Here is a 24,401-nt window from a genome sequence, read left to right as displayed (position 1 = left end):
ATTTTTTTCGGAAACAAATGTTTCTTTCTTGTAAGTGAATTTCTCAGAATGAAACAATCGAGCATGAACTACGTATGTCAGTGACCGACAGTCACAGACACACAGAGAAACAGATAAGTTCGTAGTGCCACTTGCTGTTTTTTTGAAGATGAGGACAGCCTTAGGGAAATCACGTGTACTGATTGCAAGCACCTGGAAGATTTTGTCGTAGATTTTGACAGCTCCAAATCAATACATTCAGTGAGTGAACTAGGAGTGCAATGATACCGGTAGTCTATTTTACTTTGATTCGTGTTGTTTTTATAAAGATGGAGAACGAAAATATTTTACTGTTCGAACATTTGAAAGAATACTTTTTTCTTAAGATTTGATGATGATGGTGGACAGAATTTAAAAGTAAAGTGTCTCCAATTCGAGTCGAGTTGGAGGATATTTTTCGAGTCGAGTTCTCGGGTCGAGCTCAAAGATGTCTGTTTCTAGTCGAATCGAGTGTCAAAGAAAACTCGCTCGAACTCGCTCGTGTCCATCCCTACGAGTAACGCAGTATGGCATTTTATCAATGTTACATTATATGAAAATGTTCATATATCAAGTAAAAATTTGTCCTTGCATTCACATAAAGCGATTCAGAACGTGCAATAATAATAATAATAATAATAATAATAATAATAATAATAATAATAATAATAATAGCGGTAGTAATAGTACTACGGAAAATTGAAGTCATATTTTTTTTCACATTTTTAAAGTTTCGGACCTAAAAGTAACGCGTTAGTAACGCGTTACTTTCGAAGTAAAGTAACAGTTACTTTTGGGGGGCAAGTAACGCGTTACTAACGCGTTACATTTTAAGAGAAAGTAAAGTAACTTGTAACGCGTTACATTTTTACAAGTAACTTACCCAACACTGCAAAATGTTTCAAAGGCATGTTTCAGCTCCTTCCACATTTTCGATATGTATTTAAATCAAGGTTAAATTAAACAACTAAGCTCGACTCAAGTGCTAACTATATTCAAAGATTCATTTCAAACGGTGCAGCGGTTTCCTCCTCTCCTCTCCTTCCCCCCCCCCTTTAAGACAGATTTTCCAATCAAAGTGAGATGATAAAATACACGCCGACCCAAGAGCTATGTTTAAAAATGCATTTTACACAATTCAAATGTATTCTCACTTTAGCCATTTCATAAACAGAAAATGGGAAATTAAAGTATTTCACAAATTGCCTCCCCCTTCCCCACCTTAGACGCGTTACTTTCTTAAAGGCTGGGACACAGGTCCACTTATTTTTAAAGAGTTTATATTAGTGATGGGCACAAAAACAGATTTTCAGTTTTTGGTTTTTAGGAAAACCTAAACCGCTTTTTGAGAAATTTCAAAAAAACGGTTTTTCACCAAAACCGGTTCGTTTTTTCTCCAGGTCCGGTTTCGGTTTTCTTCAAAACAGGTTCGGTTTCTTCCCAAAATGGGTTCTATTTCTGACCAGACTAGTGTTCGTTGTTCTCCAGAAACCGATTCCGTTTCCACAGAAATAATTTTATGTTTTCCAAAAGTTTTTACCGAAACCAGTTTCAGTGAAAACCGAACCGGTTTTGAAGAAAACCGAATAGTTTTTTTTCGAGAAAACCGAAACCGGTTTTTATGAAAATCTGTTTTGCCTATCCCTAGTTTATATAGTTAGTTTCATCTTCCTAACTTCAAGGGCTCGTGAGATACTTCATTTTTGCACGCATTTTGAACTTCCTCTTTACGACACGCATTTTAGTGAAAGTAATGACAGAAACTTGGCTCGACCCAAGCTTTAGGATTTGAAAATTTCGTTCAAACGGTCCCCCGCCCTTTTTCCGTGATGGTAAGACAGGCAACGCTGATTTGAATTATATATATATATATATATATATATATATAGAGAGAGAGAGAGAGAGAGAGAGAGAAATTACTTCCTCCTCCTATCTCATGGAAGCATATTTTCCAAAAACGCTAGGACACGTATCCAGTTATGTTTAACGAGTTTATATACCGAATTTCATCTTCCTAACTTGAGAGGCTCCTGAGATATATTTTTGGCATGAATTTTAAACATCTCTCTACTCCCAACTTTTTAAATCAAAGTGACATGATAAAATCCCAGTTTGAGGAAGTACCAACTACGAGGGAGGATCAGAAACTGATGTTACAAGGCCGATATTTCCACACTTTCGTCTGTTATAGAGGAATGAGGAGTGTGTGCTGATTTTAAAACATGAAGTTGGCAACTGTGCAGAGTTTCAGCCACAAGCTACTTACTGCGCTAGTTGTATGTAAACACAAACGGCGACTCGTTTGAAACACTGGTCTCGCGAAAAAGTCCGCTCAGTTATTCGACTTCTGTAGGCGAAACATGTGACCGCAGCTGAAATTCACCGGCATCTGGTAGAGGTTTACGGAGAAACTGTAATGTCTCGTCACCATGTTGCAGAACTGTGTCGACAGTTTGTGGCTGAAAGAGGAAACGCCGCCGACGAGGCACGCAATGGCCGATCCAACACAGCATCAACAGAATTGACATCATCGACTACCCCTCCTCCAGCCCGGACCTCACTCCAAACGACTTTCACCTGTTTCCGCACTTGAAGGAGCACCTCGGAGGTCATCGCTTCGTTTCGTGGCTGAACACGCACGGTAGTCCAGTCAAAAAAAGATTTTATGTCGGGACTAATTAATAACAAGCTGAATTTTTCAAGAACGTTAGACCACAATGCAAAGGGTATTTTCTGAAAAGTCCCCACCTCTCCCCTCTTGCTTTTTCCTCTCCCCCTTAACCCTTTTAGACTCTTGCATTTTTTGAGGAAAATGTTGACCTTCAGTTAAATAGCTACTACTTCAGTACTATTCATCCTTGTATTATGGGTTATGCGTCATTCTCTTCAGAATAAAACATGCTTTCGCTTTCAAATGGTATCATGTGCATGTTTGCAAGATGTACGAGGGAGGGAAATTCGGGGTAAAATAGAAAACTTTCCAAAAAAATTCCTTTTTTGAAATTTGGTGTCTTTGGAGCAGCCCTGGCTACAGGTATCTGAATACCTTGCAACACACTATAGTCTATATGTAATGTGTGTCCAAGTTTTATTGTAATATCTAGAATAGTTACGAGGGAAAAAAATTCTTAATTCTGCTTGACAATACCGAATTTCATATATAAATAAGGAAAAGTGGAACATATATAAAAAATAAATTTCCAAACACAGTACTATACATCCAAGTACCATGGTTAATACGTCATTCTTTTCAGAATAAAACAATATTTTAAATGATACCATACGCATGTGTTTATAATATACAAAAGAAAAGGATTCTGAGATAAATAAGAAAATTTCCCTCCAAAAATCCCTTTTTTTAATTTTGGAGACCCTTGAAGCGGTACCGGTTACAGGTATAAGCTACCTTGAAAAATACTATTTTCTATATATAGTGTATGTGCCAAGTTTCGTTGCAATATCTAGAAGAATTACGAAGGAAAAGTATTTCTTAATCCTGCTTGATAATACAAACGTGATACTTTCGGAGAATCGAATCTAGTAACAGCACTCTTACCCTTCTAGTATACCAGGAAAATATGACAAACGGAATGAAATACAACTCTTAGCTTTAAAATATATACACGTATATACATTATTAATATGCACGTAAGTTAATATTTTATTTATAATAACTAACTCTATGTTCTATGGAACCCGGAGGTTCAATGCCGCGTTCACAAAAGCTCTCCACTGACTTCTATTGGAATTGGATCCCGTTTCTACTTTGTATTCCTATCTCTGCGAGAAATTTTGGTTACTATATTTTATTACTTTTTACTACTTGTATTATTGATAATTAGCATGACCAATTTTGGTTCGGGGAATTATTCCTAACTTATATCAGGGCCGTTCCATTATCCACTACCTATGAACACGCCATGTCCCACCTAGGTAGACTGGCAACAATCGGTAGGTGCTTAACTGAGTGTACTAAATGTGCTATGCACCCACACTGAATGTAGAAAGTAGGATCAAATATTCTACTTTCTACAACATTACAACATATTTTATATAATCGATATTTACTTGTTGACTGATAAAAGTCAATTCAGCTGTCAGTCCAATCTGGTTAAAACAAAATGCTACACTGTTCACACTTGTCACCATTAAAGTCGGTAACATCGTCTAGGCAGGAGAATTATCGAGGAAAGTCCATTACAATGTTCACACATGTAGGAACAATCTAACCCTACATTTCTACATATAATTGGCGCAAGGTTATTCATAGCTGTGAGAACGAGACGAAGATCACCAGATGCAAAAGGCTTAGGGCTTGGTACTGGTACCAAAGCTTCACTTTAACATGTTTCATCTTCACGATAACCGTCACAAACGACAGTGACATTCTTCAGTATGTACTTACAATGTACACTGAGTGCTCACTGAATTGGAACCACACCTCCACACAAAAAAGTGTGGTCAGCAGTCGAGCTTACTATATGACCACCCCGACTGGTAGTATTGCACAGAAAGAACACACCCAAAGTTACATGTTGGCAGACAGCACACTGTTATAATGGGAGGTGGGCAGGATTTATCTGCATTTTAATAGGGCAAGATTGTGAGTACCCGAGCAATAGGTGCATCAATAACCCAGACAGCAATACTTGTCGGATGCGCCCGTTCCTGTGTAGTGAAGGTGTACAGGGAGCGGGAAGAAAATGGAGTAACGGTCTCCAAGAGACGGAACTACGGAGGTGTATGGAAGTTCAAAACATGAGGCGCGTCAAATAGCTCGTAACAGGCAAATGAACCATCAATATCTTCGAATTACGTGACCAATACAATGATAGATGCACAACACCCATATCCCACGCAACTATACGGCCTACACTGACACGCATGCACTTCCGCAGCGGACTACACACTCGTCAACCACTCCTTACAACTCGTTACCGCAGACTTTGTCGCGCTTGGGCATAGGAATACGTTAATTGGACCATGGATAATTGGAAAAGGGTGTGTTGGTCCGATAAATCACGGCTTGTGTGCTACTCTCGGGCGGTAGTGTGTATGTGTGGCGCCAACAGCACGAAGTTATGGATTCCTCGTGCATGGTGCGTGCTGTACAGGCAGGTTGGGGCGGCTATATGGTTTGGGGATGCTTCTGTTGGCATGGACTGGGGCCGTTGTTGTGCATGGACCACAGCGAGACATCCATTGTATATCTGCAGGTGTTAGAGAATCACATACACTCTATAATGCAACACTTCTACCCACAAGAAGACGTCAGTTTCCAAGACGGCAATGCATGGTGCCACCAAGACACCCAGGGCTGCACTTGCTTGGCTTCAGGAACATTTCACGAAGCTGCAGCGTATGAATTGGCCCCCTGAATTATCGAATCTTAATCCTATAGAACATTTGTGGGATGTTGCGGAACGAGCTCTTCGCACCATGACTACTGCACCAACATCTGTGAGCTTAGTGTGGGATGCCCTAAGGAATATGTAGTGTCAGATCCCTGTGGAAGCTTATCAGACCCTACCAGAATCCATGCCACACTGTGTTTAGGCCGTCCTCTGAGCAAAAGTGGACCAACAAAGCTTAGGTAGGTGGTCGTAATTCAGTGAACACCCAATGTAGTTGCTACAGTTTTGAATAACATTTCTGTAAGTATAAGGAACATAATCAATAAGAAATCCATCAATAACTACAACTGGTTTCATTTTCTGCTTTGACCAATTGCAATACAGCCATAATATACGTGATTGGACACTTTTTTCGAATTTCTTATTATGGTAGTCAGAAATCCACTCCATCCTGGCTGCGACTGTAATCCAGCAAGCCATATAAGGTTGAGGGAAAACATATATTGTGAAGACTGGGCCGTAAGAGATCTTACTTGTTGAAATTCACTTACGTGTAAGTCTTCAATGATCATTGAAGAAAGACCTGTATTTCTCTCTTTTTATTGGATATAAGTACTACCGGATAGTTGCTGTGTTAATAAAAGAATTAACTCAATTGGAATTCTCTTAACATTATCTTAGTTTCGACACAAATATCTGGCGTGACACAGTGAATCCCTCTCATAGTACGAAAAATACCTTTGCTATTAAGACTTCACATATTTACGTCAACATTATCAAAAACATGTTGCAGAAATCCATCTGAATGAATAGCTGGGAACCAGCGTTAATGATCGATGTTAGGTAGATTGTGGCTTCATGGTAAGATCCTCGCACTCCCATTGATGAACTATGTTTATGAAGTGTTTTAAACCGTATAATTGATGTAGGTTTAGAGCAAGGCATGTCCATATTGTAGGGGTGACAGAAATTATCTACGTCTTACAGCAAATACGAGAGTGCGATTTATAACAACACACTTACTTTCAACTTTTGGGATTCACTTTAAGTTTCGTTTTTTGTAACTTATAATGTAAAAATGTCAAGACTTTCTGGAATAAAACTTTTGTTCACTCTGAATTAATCATATTTTTAAAATTTACATTTTCTTAATACTCTTACTCCGTAACTTTTTGTGCATATCACCTTTTCTTTGTACACTAGCTTCCCCAATAACATGTACACCATTTTTACAACTACAATGTCTACGTTAAGTTCATTTCCACAAATTACACAAATAAAATGAAAATTATTCTTATTTTTATATTAATGTTGTTCAGGTAATCTGGAATAATATGAAATTACTACACTATTGTTAGTGTATATTATACTGAGAGTTAAGTTTCATTAACGAAAATGATATGGAAATTCAAGTTTAAAATTAGGAACATTACTTTCTACTTTCTGTTATTAATTACGGTAAAAGATACTGACAAAAAGAAATAGTAATATTGCCAGCTCGAAAATGATTAAATATTGTATAATCACAAAACGTTATAAAGAGTTATGTATTTTAAATTGAAGTTAAGTTTTTGAAATGAAACTCATTGGAGTTTTTATCCAGGCATATTATATAACATATTTTACATATGTTTTTTTTTTTAATTGACTGTGAATAATCATGTAGTGATTAAACATTTCAGTGCTTGCCCTTGCACTATACATTGTTCAGCGTAAGCTCTAAACTCCGATAAACAAAATATTTGTATCCTTCCGCTTGTCACAAATACGATTGGCTAGTGATGTATCACTCCCACTCCCCACGGAGAGGAGCAAATTATACACGTACACATTGACAATACTGTCTCGTGTTGTCCAAATACTTGCAGCAGCAGCAGAAAAGAAACTCGAAAGATTAAAAAAAAAGAAAATATTTGAATTTCGCTCGTTGCTTAGTGAGTAAAGGTTTGCCTTGTTGGTGTTTCACCACAACACTCGCGGAACGGGGATTCATGCCAGTCATCTTTCAGACTTTAAAAGCAGAACACCCGTCCACAGTTGAGTTGGCGCCAAAATTACTGCGCATGCTTAGTGTTTATTTCTATTATTTCATTAGCCACATTCGGCTGCAGTTTTATTAGATAATCCGTATTATATTTTTGTCATTTATAATAATATAGCAGTTTTATATGAAGCTTCATAGTAAAAGTAATAATGCAATCACATGAACTATTTTGCGGAGGAGTACAAGCGTCGGTAGGCCAACAGCGAATCAGCGAGATTTAGTTTCACGTGGCTTTGTTTATCGCAATTTAGAGCTTACGCCGAATAATGTACAGAAAACTGCTATTTTGCAGTTAAATCTAACGTAAACTTCTCTGTAGATTTTTTAAAAGATAAAAATCTAAATTGATTATGAGCAAGTAAATAAAATGTTACGTTCTAGTTGAAAATAACAAATCAGAATACTAAAGACATACTAATATATGCCTACATTTCATATGATAAACCAAAAATCTTACAGAAAAAAAGAACCTACTAGACATTCATTAAGTACTTCTCACTTTCACTGCACAAAATCACTTAGAACATAAAAACTTCATAAATCTCCCACTGAAACTGATGCATGAGGGTAGACAGTGTCAAAGCTGGAATACGGCGTGCGTCTAGCCGGCCCGGTAGGATGACTTTCACGCAAGAACTCTCTGGACATCGTTCCCATTCCTATAAACCTGTTAATACGTATATCATTTTAAAGCTAATAAAACAAGCTAAAAGTTTTATTTTAAACATTTTGCTGTAGCGTTATTAGATTTTTAATAATAATAAGAAGAAAAATGTTGAACATTATATTGAAAAATCTACTTTTTCAGCAATTTATTTCAATAGCACCATATATATTTACTGTAGCTAGAAACACGTAAGGACATAATTTAAAGAACGTAATGTGAGGAAGCTGACTTCAAAAAATTATATTGATACGAGCTGGCATAATCGAGTTATTGACATTTTAATATAGGTATGCAAATTTGTATGTTTAGGGACATGGGGGGAAAGGAAGAGGGGAAGAGTTAGGAACTTTTGAGGAAATACTCCCCATATAATGTTGTAATAACTGACAAAGTTTCAGCTTATTACTAATTAGTCCCGACAAAAGCCTAATTTTTTCCTTTATTGATTGGATTTAGGACAGGGTTTTCACCAGAAAGGAATCTTCAAACTCATTCCACGATGCGACAAGTGCTTCAACCGACATGGAGACTATGTCGAAGACGTTTCATTGCAGGATATGTAACTTTATTTTCTGATCACTCCTCGTATGCCCAACAATTCATTTTAAACGGTTCAGTGGTTTTTCCGTTAGGATGTGAAAGATAATATCAACTTCATTTTTAATTACATGTATATTAAATAGACATTGATTCAGACGATCTTACCTTTGGTGAAAACACAGCTCTTTTCACTGTTCCTCCGAAAGAACTATTAAGGCTGTCAATGACCTTTGTACGGAGCCCAGGAATATGGCTATCAACCATCGCAGAAAATATACATGCTTGGTAAAATCTGCAAATAATAGTTTAATATTTAAACACATTTAGAAAAGCACTAAATATTGTATAAATATATACATAATCATCAGGTCAGACAGAATAATTAAATTTTCGATAGTAAGAAATTATTGTCGAAGTGGAAAAAAAGAAGCTGAGCGAAAAAAAAAATTATTTCAGAAACCGGCTGTAAGAAGAAATGTTTAATTCTCTGTACACTAGCTATTCTATTACTTTTAAGGTAGTCTTCGTAACCATACTGGACCTTATAGTTTCACTCTAGGTGTGTGTGAGAGTGGCTGCTACTATTAGCCGGATCTAAATCAAATTTAGTGGGTAAGCAGCCATAGTCTGCGGCATAACAATCGCTATACTTGGTATTCGAAATCGGCCAGGGACAGTCTCGGCTCACCTTGTATGTGATACGGGGGTTGGACAAAAAAAATTTAAAACGTTTGCAAAAGTGTAAAAATCATACCTAGTATGGTGTGGGGCCTCCTTTTACGTCCAAAACAGCTTGGATCCAACGTGAAATGGACGTATACAGCTCCTGAATCGTGGTGTGTGGAATTTTGTACCATTGTTCCTCCAAAACATGCTCCAGTTCCTTAAGGGATTCTGGTGGAGGGTAATGATACCGGACACGCCTTTCTAACTCAGACCACAGGGGCTGAATGATGTTCAGATCTGGTGATTGTGGGACCCAGGAGAGGTGTAATAGCTCCTGGTTATGCTCCTCAAACCATGACTTCACCGTTTTTGCAGCGTAACAGGGTGCCAAATCATCTTGGTAGATGTCATTACCATCAGGGAACAATATTTGGGCCATGGGTAGAACCTGGTCCCCCAAAATGGCCTCATACGCCTTAGCATTCATCATTCCATGCAGGGCTATGATGGGACCTGCAGAAAACCACGATATCACTGCCCATACTGTAACAGAACCACCCCCATGCTTTATAGTTGGGAACAGACAGTCTGTATCATAGGCCTGCGACGGTGTTCATACGTAAACACGACCGGTTGTTGAAACAAGGTGAAGGTCGATTCATCGTACCACATTACGTGTTTCCACTGCTCATGAGTCCACGCCTTGTGGTCCTTTCACCACTGGATACGCCTCTTCGCATTTACTGCTGTGACCAGGGATTTGGCGATAGCGGCCCTGCCATGAATTTTCATTTTATGAAGTTTCCGTCGCACTGTTTTCGATGAAACTGGGTTCTGTAGGCCGGAATTGAGTTCAGACGTAATTTTCGTTGCAGCGGTCTTCTTTTTAGCTGCTACAATCCGTTTTAATACCCTCCGGTCCCTATCTGACAGGACTGTCTTTCGACCACTGTTGTGCTTTGCAGACGTCGTTTGCCTATGAATTGTGTACGCCCTCGTGACATTGGACACAGTGCCTTTCGATACCCCCACAATGTTCGCCACTGTTGCCACTAAAGCTCCAACCAGACGGACACCAACGATCATGCCTCCTCGGAAATCTGTCAGATCGCCCATTTTCCGCACTACTTTCACACCACGACACTCACAGGTGAACAGGTTACTGCTGACGGAAGAGGAAGGTCCACATGACACATTGAAAACAAAAAACGATCGGCAACCGCAACACGCGTTGTACAGTGGAGGGACAAACTTACATGTCCTGTATGAAGTGTTTTTATAAGGGGCAATAAAAGATGTGTTCCACTGATTTGAACGCCAGAAGCTTCCGAGTCATGGTTCCCATTTATTTGTCAAGCACGAATTTTATGACTTTTCCAAGTCTTCCAGATCACGATTTACAAATTCCCACGTCTATATATGTAAAAATGCAATTATATTTCTCCCCACGGGTTCCTCACCTACTAAGCATGTATATGTATATAATGAGTGTATAGGTAGAGAAGTTTTGCAAAACAAATTTATTTTATAAAACATTCTCTACCAAATAGCCAGGTAAGGTAAAGAGAGAAACTGGTTCTGGAAAGTAAAAATCTCAACTTAAAATTCCCCTGACTTTTAAAAATTTTTTCAGCTTCTTGAAAATTCCTAACTTTTCCACGACTCTTTACATCTAAGCTGAATTCTCTAACTTTTCTAGGTTTTCCAGGACTTGCAGGTCGGTGGGAACCCTGAGAGTTCGGCCCACCGACTGTATTCTGCTTGTTATTTTTGGAAACGGCCAAACATCACGGTTGGTCTAACCGCAAAATATCTATATAAATGATGATAATGTTCGGAATGTGAAATATCAAGATTTGGATATCGAAAATCGGTATCAATAAAATATCAACCTTGATCAATTTATCGAAATATCAAAACACTGAATAGAAAAATATCGAACATTAATATAGCAAAATATAAAAATATCGAAATATTAAATATTAAAATATCAAATACAAAAATATCAAAAATCTCGAAAAAGTAAGCATCAGATATCAAAAATATCGAACACTGCAAAATATCGAAATATAGAGATATCGAAAAACATCGCTATTGATCAATAGGACTCGGATTTCTATGACCTAAAAACTTAGAAAATATGCATGCATTCATGCCCTAAAAATTTGCTAAATATGGCCTAAAATATATCGTAAAAACAAATGTGTCTTTGGAGATGATGTATATATATATATATATATATATATATATATATATATATATATATATATATATATATATATATATATATATATATATATATATATATATATATGCCAATACTATAATAATATGGTAATCAAAAACGTAAAATTCTACTTATGCCGGAGAATCTTCCTCTCCTCTTAATAGCAAATCTGAAACGACTTTAGTGCTATAAACCACTGAACTTCACATTACTAGAGCATTTGACTTTAGGCATCTTGAAATTATATTCAGTAATGCCAGCTGCTATGACAAAAAACCCTCCAGCGTTTGTCAAACATCCCGTATACTCGAAAAATACCCCTATGTTCAATATAAGAGAAAGAAAAAAAAAAAGACGGACCAGACAGAACTTTCTTTTTCCTACTCCTCGCTTTCCTTCCAGTTTTTCCTCTCCTCTTCCTTGCATCTTTCTTTTTCTCTCAATGAAGGAGTGGAATGCAAGAAAAAAGAAAGAAAGTAAATAAATAAATAAAAGTAAGTTACTTATATATACACACACAGACTTTTTTGCTGCCCTTCCCACTCCCCCTAGGAGGGCTAATGGGGTCTTGCCACCATTGCAGGCTGTATCTGTCGCTCTATCTTTTACTCTTTTTTTTTTAATTTATTTATTATAAGTACATATAATAATTTCACAAGGTAGCGGTACGAAAATTCTCCCGGGGTTGTAACTCCGATTGTAGTCAATGAGGCTTACTAGTATTTTCGCAACATTAAAATCACGTCTTGTGTATTTGAATTTCCATGACTATGTAAATGTCTTGACATGTCTTCACAGACAGATATGGAATACAGTGAACAAACTTTTATAACTGGTTAAAGTTTTTTTGTTGTGTTTTTTGCGAGCACTAATGCTGAGCTGAAATGACCCTTCCTGACACCTTTCGTCATTTATGTGTTTGCAATGCTACCAGCTGTCAGCAAAAATTCAACGTTTAACACGTTAGCTTGACTTATCTGCAGAATACATGGGAGGAAAATGAGTAAGTTTTGAGTTTATCGATAACAGCGCTCCTGTAGCTCTTGCATAGCATATTAAAATTAATCATTTTATTTATTTACTTTTTTTAAACCTAAAGTAACAGTTACTTACCTAGCATTCAGTTCCCCTGATTTGATTTTTGATTCATACTCCTTTAACATCTGGCACGCCTTCATTGGACCCAAAGATTTAACGAGTAGTATTCCTATATAGCTCCATGCAATTTCTTTCCTTTCTCGCTGACCATCTGTGGATAACCCTGTATCAGCTTCCTGGTATATCACGGTTCCACACCCTAAGCAACAGCCTTTAGAGCTTTCAGTTTTCAACTCCAAAACTTCTTTCCATAAATTTTCATCGAAATGTTGTACTAAGTCTTCGAGTAGCTTACCATCCCCTAACTGTATCACAGAGGGCAGCAAGTTCACAATATTTTCACCTAATTGTTTCTTGTAGGATAAAAACTTATGCCACAGACCGACTTTCTGCAAAATGTCAAAAAAAGTAACTCTATCATTGTCCCAATAAAAATTCAGAATTAATTCACTAATTTCCGGAAACATGATTGTGGTATGGTCTAACACTGGGAGCGGAAGACCACAAGTACATGTTCTCATATTTGATATATCGGCATTTGTTTCAACAAAGGCACTGGTAATATATTTACACAATTCCTTATCGTTCAGGCTCTCAGTTAACATGGTAACCCCTTCAAAACAGGTTTCCTTTACTTTACTGAGATATGTAAGATATAAACTTTGGCAGTAGCGCTTATTTGCAGCTTCGGACATCGGCCTTGTAATATCCAAATATTGCCACAGTTTTAACACTAAGTAGCATACGAACTTCAAATTGATCTTTTCACAGATCATCAAACAGATATCTATACCACTAATTCCACTGACCTGAAGAATAAAATATATCACATTTAAGATGCAAGGCAATGGATAATTTCCACTAGCGAGGATACTACGAACTTGTTCTTTGTCCTCGGATGTGATATACTGTAAAACTTCCTCTTGAAAACTACACAAAATAGCACACCACGATAAAAAATAACAAGTAAAAGGCGATTTCATAAGATCATCTAATATTAGCTTTGGCTCTAATATCCGGGAATAAATCACGATTGTTGCGCTCAATAAGTGGTCAAATTTAAGATCATTTTCCGTGTAGACATCTTTGCATAGTTGAGGAAAGGCTTCCTTTTCGAGTGAGACAAACGAAATGTAATTTTCAAGCCAACTATGAAGGACATCGTTCTTGAGCGATTCATGGTAAATGGTCCTTATTAATTCAGTTTTCTCTTTAAAATAATAATCAAACGGGAAGGGATATCTCACTTTCAGATTTACCCACAAACAAGGTAATTCGGATTTACTTGATCCCTGAAAATCTGTTCCGTTTTCAACTGGTTCAGCAGATTCGGTTTCCTCGTTTTTATCCTGAGAAACCTCATCCTGTCTCTGAACCTCATGGGCGTATTTCTCATAAAGTAGGGAAAAATTCGTTAAAAAATCATGAATTAATTTTTCTTTGTCATCACTACTTCCATCACAGATTTCAATTTCGTTCAGAAAGCGTAGAGTTTCAGTGCTATCTAATTCTGGGTAAACAATTGTCGGTTTCTGCTTCATTGTTACGTTATTGTTTCCCTTGATATTCATTACAATTAATCCTTCGTCCCCATCATTAGTTAGCTCCTCCTGCACTTTGTCCTTGTACTCTGCCGTCTTCACATCAAACGGCTCTGGCAATGGTTCTTGACCTAACGAACGCACTTTACCTTCAAACATAGTCCATTTCTGCTTCAGCGTTCTGGTACCACTGGTTATCTTTGAAGACAACTGTTGTTTCAGATCTTTTAAAGCATTTACGGTTTCAGGTGAGGTTAAAGCTATAAAGGGAAGTTCTGGGGCATTGATGGCTTTGTCATACGTTAAGTTTGCGTAACTCTCATCCTCTTCTTCTAAGCGTTCACTATTACGACTTCTCGAAGTTGTTCTTTCCCGAGAATGACTAGAACTCCTATCATCTGTGAATTTATTTGTACCTGACGCGTTTAATAGTTCCGGAAGGGATAAAGTACTATCAGATTTGTGAGACATTGAAGATGAATCTTGCGAGATCTTTCTCTGTCTCGAAGCGGATCGAGATCTTCTTTCCGTTTCTGGTGATGAACTAAGTGAGCGTGTTTTCTCGCGGATTCTTGACGATCCTAACAACGATCCATGCGTACGAAGCGATTTGAGTAAACTCAAACCAACATTCCCTTGATTTCGCTGCGACTGTCTTCCTAGTTCAGGATTGGCAAGATGGGAATTCCCTACGACGTAAATACCAGATTTCAGTTTTTGAGCATTCTGTTTCTCCTGAGCATGCTTAGCTATTTCAGCAAGAAATGGAGAAACTTTTTCCTGTAACTCTGCGATACCTAATTCTTTTAATTTCTCACCCAGATCTACTAAAAAATGCAACTTCCTTGATACGGGAGCTTTCTGTAATAAATGATTCGTGTGAATAGCACACAATTGAGCACAAAGCGCATACTGCTTACGAAAATATAATCTCATGACACATTTTTCTACCGGAGACAAAACAAGGGCGTGCATTTTACCTGTAGAAAGCCAAAGATATATGGTATCATTTTCAACTTTTGCATCTGTAATATCACAGTACTCATTATTCCAGAGTATAACTTCAGCCTTTTCAGGATCGAAGACGTAAATACCATCTCGCTTAAAAGTAAAAAGAAATTTTGTAGACAAAACATAGAGTTTGGCAAAATTGAAAGATTGCTGTTGACTCCCAGATTCTGAGGTATTTGTACTTATCACAGACTGCTGTTCAGAATTAATAGCATCACAGTCTGTTTGAGACGAGTCTTCGGTTAAATTCTTCCTTGATATGACTTTCGTGGGTGGAACTGCCAAAGCTTGTTTGAACTGATGAGTACTAAGGACGGTTCCATCTATTTGGACTTCCCACAATCTTGAGCCAGGTCTGGCCGAAAATATCTTCAAATGTTTGAGCTTATCGTGGATGCGAAATTTTTCATCATCACTGAGAAAATTGAAAGGACTGGCTGCAGTTTGTTTTCTCTCAGATTCAGTTTCTGTTTCCAGTTCTTCAAGTACATCATCTGGCAGTTCTTCTTCTAAGGCGTCTCTCGAGCTGAAAAAGCAAGCACCAAACTCTCCATCTCTTAATTTTTGTCCGATTTGTTTATATTGCTCTCGGACTGTGTTGCATATGTAACACCGCGTCAATGTGGACACAAGCAGTAGACGATACATAAAGTCCATTTGAACAACTCTCGAATCCAGCTTCATAAGGACTAAACTTGGTGCTTGGAATATATTCTTTGCCTGCAAAAAGAAATAAAAAAAAAAATATATTACTAATATGAGAATGAATACTGAAGACAAGAGAAGGCAAAATGTACTCACAGTTTCATATACATATATAACGTATAATGTTCATCCTAACGTTATCATTCTTATCTAGGTGTGAGCAAATTTAATTTATTACATGGTGACTTTTCTTTAATATTTTAGGGAAATATACTGAGATTGATTTGTTAGCTTTTGTTACTCGGTATCAGTAGCGGTTCGTGGTCTGTACAAGCACCGGTTGCAATGTTGCAATATCAAAAGGTATGTAGGTACGCGCAAGTGTTCCCTTCCCCCAGCATTCTTGAGTCTTATCCAAAAATATTCAGGAAATATGAAGAGGAAAGTGTTTTAAGCTCTATTTGTATATTATTAATTAAAGTATTTCTCTAATATTGATTTAATATAAAAGGTATTTCCTATTTTTCAAACAACCACTATCAATGTACGTTTATACGCTATTTATATACGAAACTTCTACACTCATGCTATTGAACAAGAGATAAATAGAATATATAACGTGCTGTAAGCCATGACTGATGGCGTTAACCCAAAAAGAAGAAAAAAAGCAAAAATCTTGCATATATTCATGCACTCAGTTAAACAAAATTATTTAATTATATAAACTATGCATTATTTTAGAATTGAAGGTCTTTCTTCGTTCTTTTCGAGCTTCAAATTTTTCTATGACTTCATTGAAATCTGAAATGCAGCTCGCCAAGTTTTTCTGAATAGAAAGCATCGTTACCGCAAATATTTTCCGCTTTATTTTCTTAAGAGTCCAGAAACACCTCTCTTCTCCGACAATATGCATTTTGTTACAGGCCGGTAGTCAGCCCAAAAATGTAGGGGGGCCCGGCTGAAGTTAGGGGGCCTGATCCAACCATATTATAGTTCATTTGCAAGCCTACCGTGAAAATTTTAGGGGGCTGCATTTCTTTGTATGCTTTGTTAGCGTTTCTTTGAATGAATATAAGGAACGAAAAGTCCATTTTCAGAAACCACGTATTTTTGTCTGCTGTTCTACTATAAAGAAGCATGAAATCTAAGATATTTTCCTTCGAAAATGAAAAAGAAATAATAATAATAATAATAATAATAATAATAATAATAATAATAATAATAATAATAATAATAATAATAATAATAATAATAATAGTTTAACATTCCAGCAAATTAGGCTAAAGAAGACAGATGAGTATTGGAAGTGAATGATTTTATATTATTTTTTTATGATCTCCGCCGGGAATCGTACACGACATCATGTGCACGAAAGACACAAAGCTAAGAATTAGATCAGTGGTAAGACATTTTCTTCTTCGAGACTCAATCGCCCCCTCCCTCCCCCGCGCAGAATAGGATATTTTTATTTTAAAAATAAAACTTATCACAAGAATTTTCACCTGTGTATTATAAATGTTAAATAAAATCTATTGACTTTCAGCCTGGATCCGTCCCTGCTACCACCAGACCTGTATTTGTTCTTTGCGAGTTTGTGTTTTGTGAATAACTTCTTTCTTCCAAGCGTCTGTATCTCTCTCACCCTATCAATTGAGTCAAGCGCTGCCAATTGGAGGAATTCGTAACTATTATAGAAGCTGACCAGTTGCGGAAGAAGTGCAACTGCAAGCGGGCAATACGGGAAGATAGGAGCGATGCAAGAATAAATCCATTTCCTTATGTTAAGAGATAGGAGCTCGCTGCCATATGCTTCGAGTGCTGCTGCTTCCAGTGGCAACGCTCACTGCAACTGGAAATGTAAATCTCTCTCTTTCTTTCAGTTTTTTAATTGATTTTTTTAAGAAATACAACAATACTGTTTTGCACTCAAGAGCGAAGGTTTGTTTTTTACTGATATATACATTACTTTAATACTTAAAAATATTTTTAGTATTAAAAAAATATCCGATTGCACAACCATGCAAAATATAGTACCAGCCACCGCTGCTCGGTGTACTTACAATATACAGTATGTTTCCAAACACCGACAACGTTTGGGAGGTGATTCCAGACATCAAGATAAGACAAAAAGTATAAATCAACCTGGATGCAAGTTTCAGAATCCAAAGGTACTCAAGAAACAATTTTTATAAAGGGCATATAATTTGAAGCATTCGCCAACTACCTGTAAAAATTGTTACGGAAGTACCGGAGAACTCTGAAACTTGAATATATGGATAGGGTACATATTAGTTCCGCGGTGAAGTTTTGAGTCGACTACGGTAGATCTCATAGTTTTGTAACTATGGACCTTTAAAGTTCATTTTCATGTTTTCGGCAGCCTATAACTCCGAAAGGAAGCATTTGGGCACCCAAGTTGGTCTATACTTTTCGTCTTATCTTGGTGTCAGGAATCACCTCCCAAATGTTGTCGGTGTTATTTTGAAACACCTTGTACATGTATCTACGTAAGTGCCCTGTAGTGGTAATTTTCATGGTTTCCAGCCATCGTCATCGAATGACCCACTCAAAAGCCATGAAATCTATTAATCGTAGAGAGCAACTTTTCGTCGTAGCGAGCACTAAATAAAATAGGTTAATATTCCTACGATTTTGTAGGTACTGTATATTTTATTTGTTCACTTGGAAAGTCTCTCGATTGAAATTAATTAAGAGAAAGATATAAGCAAATAGTGATGGTTTATATTTATAACTTTGTGTTAGCATTAGACGGATTAGTTCGACGATACGCCCTACGTGATCCAACAGAAAACAAGTACAGAATTTTTCTCATATATTATTTAACCATTTGCGTTAACTGCTTTTTGTTAGCTTCACCCCTTGCTTCTGAGTTCGCTATATGTATGTTTATCAACTATGCATTTACTTGAATTTTGCGGTTCTTGTATTACGTGGCATTTCTGATTCGTAACCCGTCCTAGTGACCTATCGAAATACAACGGAATTAAATTGCTATAATTTGTTAAGGAAATATAATAATATTCATTACTAAAGAATAATATATTCTATTGAAAAACATTGCTGTATTTATGTTGAAGTTGATTGATGTTTTTGTATCGTTGATTTTTGTTGTTGTTGTTGTTGTTGAAATGTTTTGCTACAATACACATATATTCTTACAGTAATTAATTGCTGAAATTATCTTTTAATCGAAAACAGTATTAAAAGCTCAACCCATTATGTTCCAAATAATAATTAATAAATAGTTATTATAGTTTCTATTAAACAGACTTGACCTATTGTATTTGCTGTGGGGGAAACTATAATAATTAATATTGCGTGTCTCTCTCTCGGATGTATCTGTGTTGTTAGTTTGATAACACACTTACATTACAATATATATAAAGACACCATTAGTTTAATGTCCAATGATTACAACCTGTAGGCTAGAGCAAACATATAAACACAAGTGAATGACGATGGTAATAACAGAATTACAAAAGAAGCGAAGTAAAAAGTAGAATGGACCGTAAAATCTTTCAAGAAATCTCGAAACAATGTTGTATAACCTATAATATACTATGTAAGATTGTAATATATATACAAGGTTATTCAAAAAGAAAGAACAGATTTCAAACATTTATTTCTTCCAAACTACAAAAGATAGAAACATGATTCGAATGTTACTTGATTAAGAAAAGTTTACAATTTAAACAGCCCGGATAGAAGTTTCAATCACGGCCACATTGGCGCTTTGTTTGTTGTTGTTTGTCTGTAGTGAAATGGCGGCGTCATCACAAGAGAAGTCTTTTTGTTTGCTACAATTGGCAAAACTGGAGTCCATTGTTGCAATTCAGCGAGCATTTCGCTGTCAATTTAATGAACCGCCGCCGCATCATAAGCAAATTTACGAGTGGCATCGAAAATTCGTAGAAGATGGTTGCATCTGCAAAGGGAAAAGCACGGGACGTCCACGCACATCGAACGAGAATGTTGAGAGTATTCGTACACTTTGCGAAAGGAACCCAAAGAAATCCCCATCACGAGCAAGCAAAGAACTTAACATTCCTCAACCAACGGTATGGCGAGTTCTAAAACATCGTCTGCACATGAAACCATACAAACTGCAGTTATTGCAAGCATTACATCCTGACGACCACAACAAAAGGTACGAATTTTGCATTAGCATGTTAGATGATATGGAAGAAGACAATTTTGCTCAACGATTAATTTTTTCCGATGAATCCACTTTTCATCTTTCTGGTAAAGTTAATCGCCATAACGTTAGAATTTGGGCAAGTGAAAATCCTGCGGCAGGTATTCAACATGAAAGAGATTCACAAAAGATGAGCGTGTTCTGTGCGATATCTGTAACCAAAGTTTATGGGCCTTTCTTTTTCATGGAGAAAACTGTGACAGGATTAACCTATCTAGACATGCTTCAAAACTGGTTATTTCCCCAACTTGAAGATGAGTCAGATGACTTCATCTTCATGCAAGATGGTGCCTCGCCTCATTTCTCTAACCACGTTCGACGTTACTTGAATGACACCATTCCAGGACGTTGGATTGGAAGAGGAGGAGCATAAGATCAACTTTATCGCCGATGGCCTCCCAGATCTCCATATCTCACTCCGCGTGATTTTTATCTATGGGGTTACGTAAAAGACCGTTTTTTTATTCCTCATATGCCTGACACTCTTGAAGGCCTACGACATCGAATTGTTGAAGCTATGAATTCGATAACTAGAGACCAGCTGATTCGTGTGTGGCAAGAAACGAGCCACCGCTTTGACATTCGTCGTGTAACACACGGTGCTCATATTGAATGCACACCATAATTACTAACAATAAATTGTAAACTTTTCTTAATCAAGTAACGTTCGAATCATGTTTCTATCTTTTGTAGTTTGGAAGAAATAAATGTTTGAAATCTGTTCTTTCTTTTTGAATAACCCTGTATTTGGAATACAAACTAGACATGAAATCATTTATTTATTTGTGAATTTAAATCACCGAACAGAAAGCAGTGTTACATAAAATAAATAAAACAAACAGTACTGCAACACAAACAAAATCATCACCCCCCCCCCCCCCCCCCGCCCTCATTGTGTCTGTATGTCAGTTCCAGAACAGAAACGTCGCATTCACGAAGTAGTTCCTAGAATTCCCTTAGTTATGTTGCAAAAAGTAATAAGTGACCTTAGCAAGAAGGTACCTGGATGTGTACAGCGGAATGGCACTTATCTGCAAAATGTCATTTTGGGACAGTTACGTATTCGGTGGAACATTATATATATATATATATATATTGTGCAACACTGCTTTCTGTTCGGTGATTTAACTTGTTACAACCAAATGAATTTAATCATTTTCTCGTAATAACGTTTTTTAATCGCCCGATTGACTGTCGCACCCTGTACATACAGGGTGGATTATTTATCTTGAAACGCCCTTGTAACTTTTAAACTAATAGATAAAAAAAGAGGCTGAAACTTTGTACGGTGCAAACATTGTCAAAGAGATATTATTTCATATACTCAGCAATATCACCCGACTAATAGTGTTGCTAACCCATACACACACACACATACACATACAGACTTGTGTTCTCGTAAACTTTTTAAATGACACTATTTCAAGTTATAGTATATTTCACATTCACATATTATATGAAAACTTGCAACACTACGCTTATAATCTAATAGGACAAACTAAGGACGTTACGGTATCACAAACAAATTTCGGACGCAACTACATCGGCAATAACACAAGTGAGACAGACGGAGCAATATACTTCTAAAGTAGATCACGATGGGACGAATTTCGAATAAACAGGAACAGAGTTACAAGGTACTGAAAATTTGACAGAATGAATTTTTTTCAAAGGGTTTTATTTCGAATAACTGCTTAGATACGAGGGTTGTTACTTAAAGTCTAAGCCTAATCAAGAAATATTAGAATGAGACATGTAATACTTTTAGGTTGTATGTATCGAATCTTCCTATGACGTCACACCAAATTTGGTATTAATATCGACTTTTAGTATGTTGTTACAGGCCATGAAAGAAAGAAGAATGATCAAAGTGTGAAAAAAATGGAGACATTGAAAGCGAGAGTTGTTATTGAATATCTCCACAAGAAAGGTTTAAAACCGTAGAAGATCCACGCCGATATAGTTGCCACTTTAGGTTACAGTGCCCCTTCATATGTCACAGTGAAGAAATGGGTAGCCGAATTTAAAAGAGGGAGAACCTGCACTGAAGATGACACTAGATCAAGAAGCCCTGGAAGCACTAACTCAGTAAAACATTGACAAAGTGCATGAAAAATAATCACGAATGATCGGTGAATGACCATCAGCCAGATTGCTGAAACGGTGGGCTTATCTACTGTAAGTGTTGACCGAATTATCACCCAGGATTTGGAAATGAGCAAGATTTCCATGAGATGGGTGCCAAATGACACCTGATCGAAAGCTTACCACACGCAACATTTTAAGAGGCAATTTTCTTCTCTTCCGGACAAATACAGATGCCTTTCGCACTTGATTCATAACGGTAGATTAGACCTGGGTTCATTATTACCAACCAGAGTTCAAACAAAATTCCAAGCAATGGAAACAACCCTCATCCCTTGCTCCGAAGAAGGCCAAGTTAGTGCCCTGAGCTGGAAAAGTAATGGCTATACTTTCCTGGAATTCGGAAGCAATAGTAATGGGGAATTGTTTCAAAGAGGCGAACAGTGACTGGGAGTACTATGCAATGTTTTACAACAGCTAAGTGATAATATTCGGCAGAAGCGTCGAGTGGGAAACTAACAGTAGGTGTGTTTATCCATCAAGAACAATGCACCTAGCAACAAGTCAGTCATCGCAATGGCAGCAATTCACTATTCGCCTGTTTGTGCACCTTCTGAATTTCAATTCTTTCCAAAGCTCAAAAAGAAGTTGGAAGGTACTCATTTTGGCACTGTCGATGATGTCATGCACGCAGTAGATGAAATTTTACACGCTTTCGACAATTTTTTTATTTCTTATTTATTTATTTATTATTATTATTATTATTATTATCAAGGTTGGCAAAAACCATGTGTTTTTTTTTAACTGTTTGTTTGGTTTAAATAATTTGATCTATTTATTTATATTACATATGGACAGAAACAAGTTTGTTTCGCTTTAGTGTTATTACGCAGCAACGAGGTTGTGCTGGAAGGAGTCACATACGCGTAAAGTGGAATACAAACCGCTTCTCGGCTTACATTCGAGAGAAATTATTCTCCATTTGGACTCAAAACCGGGACTATTGGCCACAAATGCGATGAGTCTGCCGACTCACTTACGAAGGACTCCTGATAAAAATACGTTGTACTGATCTTGACATACTTGTTAAGATAATTGTCAAGAGTCAATTCAGAAGGAGAAAAAGATACACGGTTGCACAAATGTAACCATTATACAGAATTATATATAAATCGGGAAACTCCCGCCTTAGCCATTGAGAAAATCCTGTGTCAATGCAAAGCAGTAACGGAAAAGTCTCGCTATTGCTTCGCATGTAGGCCTAAAAGTTTATGGCCAACGTATCATAATCAGTATGCTAAAACTGAGGTATCAAATTGCAAATTTAGTATGTAGGTATCATTCAATTAAATTAAAACTGAAAGTCCAATCAAAGCTAATGTTGGAAGCTACATAGGCAGTCAATAAATTTTGCTAATTTCTATCAATATATTTATGCAACCGTGGCTTCTTTATAATATAAAAACCCATTCGGGCATACAATTTGATTTCGTTTCGTGTGTTTAGGCTTAACATTCTTATGTAATGCCGAGGTAAGAAGAAGACTTCGCTTAAAGTGACATCCGAATCGCTACTTGATTTACACTTGAAAGAAGGATTGTGGTTCGACAGAGAATTAAACATGGGACGCCTTGATTAAAAGGTGAAAAGAAGAAACTAATACATATGGTATGTTATGTGGAAACGCCACCATGAAGTTCATACGATTTAAAGCATTTTTCGTTTTTTTTCGTTTTTTTTTTCGTTTTTTTTTTTTTTTGAAAAAACAGCTGGTTTAAACCAGCCAACCCTGATTATTATTATTATTTAAATGTACAAGTGGGGGCCGCGGTGGCTCAGTGGTAGAGCGTTCACCTCTGGTGCTTGGGGTCCAGGGTTCAAACCCTGCTCCCGCCACGTGAACTTTGTGGTGGACAAACACCGTGTGCGTGGGTTTTCTCGGGGTTCTCCCGTTTCCTCCCATTTTCTTCATTCCACCATTTCATTCATTTCTCATAATCACCGTCTGCTTTAACCTAACCGGCATAACCGTGGGACGTAAAACTTATAAGATTTCATTTCATTTCATTTTTTTTTTTAATGTACAAGTGACATTAACTCACTTGAACATCGAGGGCAAAATGTGTTGACTTAGCAGGGGACTATGTTGAAAAGTAACCCCTATCCATAAACCTCTACTGCTCCGTTCATGTAGACTTAGAACTTTTGAACAACCCTCGTAAGTATCCCACCCAATTACGTAGATGGGTTTCAAAAGACGTAAAGATCATAATGCCGTTAACAAAAATT

At 37.0% G+C, this 24,401-nt stretch overlaps 1 protein-coding gene across 2 annotated transcripts in view; it reads right to left on the bottom strand.

The window, feature by feature from the left end:
- Positions 1–24,401, bottom strand: part of p (WD40 repeat domain-containing protein pink) — a 78,172-nt gene that overhangs the window by 14,647 nt on the left and 39,124 nt on the right. Inside the window, exons 5-7 of one of the 2 annotated variants that reach the window (XM_081737909.1) lie at positions 12,630–15,886; positions 8,789–8,915; positions 7,910–8,083 (exon numbers count right to left, since the gene is read on the bottom strand). In XM_081737909.1, the coding sequence (XP_081594035.1) occupies positions 8,042–8,083; positions 8,789–8,915; positions 12,630–15,886 (3,426 nt within the window). In that variant the 3' untranslated portion in view covers positions 7,910–8,041. Of the gene's footprint in view, positions 1–7,909; positions 8,084–8,788; positions 8,916–12,629; positions 15,887–24,401 lie in introns of those variants that run through there. The other variant, XM_081737908.1, reaches the window with a different exon arrangement.

This window comes from Thermobia domestica, chromosome 14 (assembly GCF_964235325.1).
Source record: "Thermobia domestica chromosome 14, izTheDome1.hap1.1, whole genome shotgun sequence".
NCBI lineage: Eukaryota > Metazoa > Arthropoda > Insecta > Zygentoma > Lepismatidae > Thermobia > Thermobia domestica.
The sequence above is the reverse complement of the archived record's forward strand: the minus strand, read 5'-3'. Positions and strand labels throughout refer to the sequence as shown.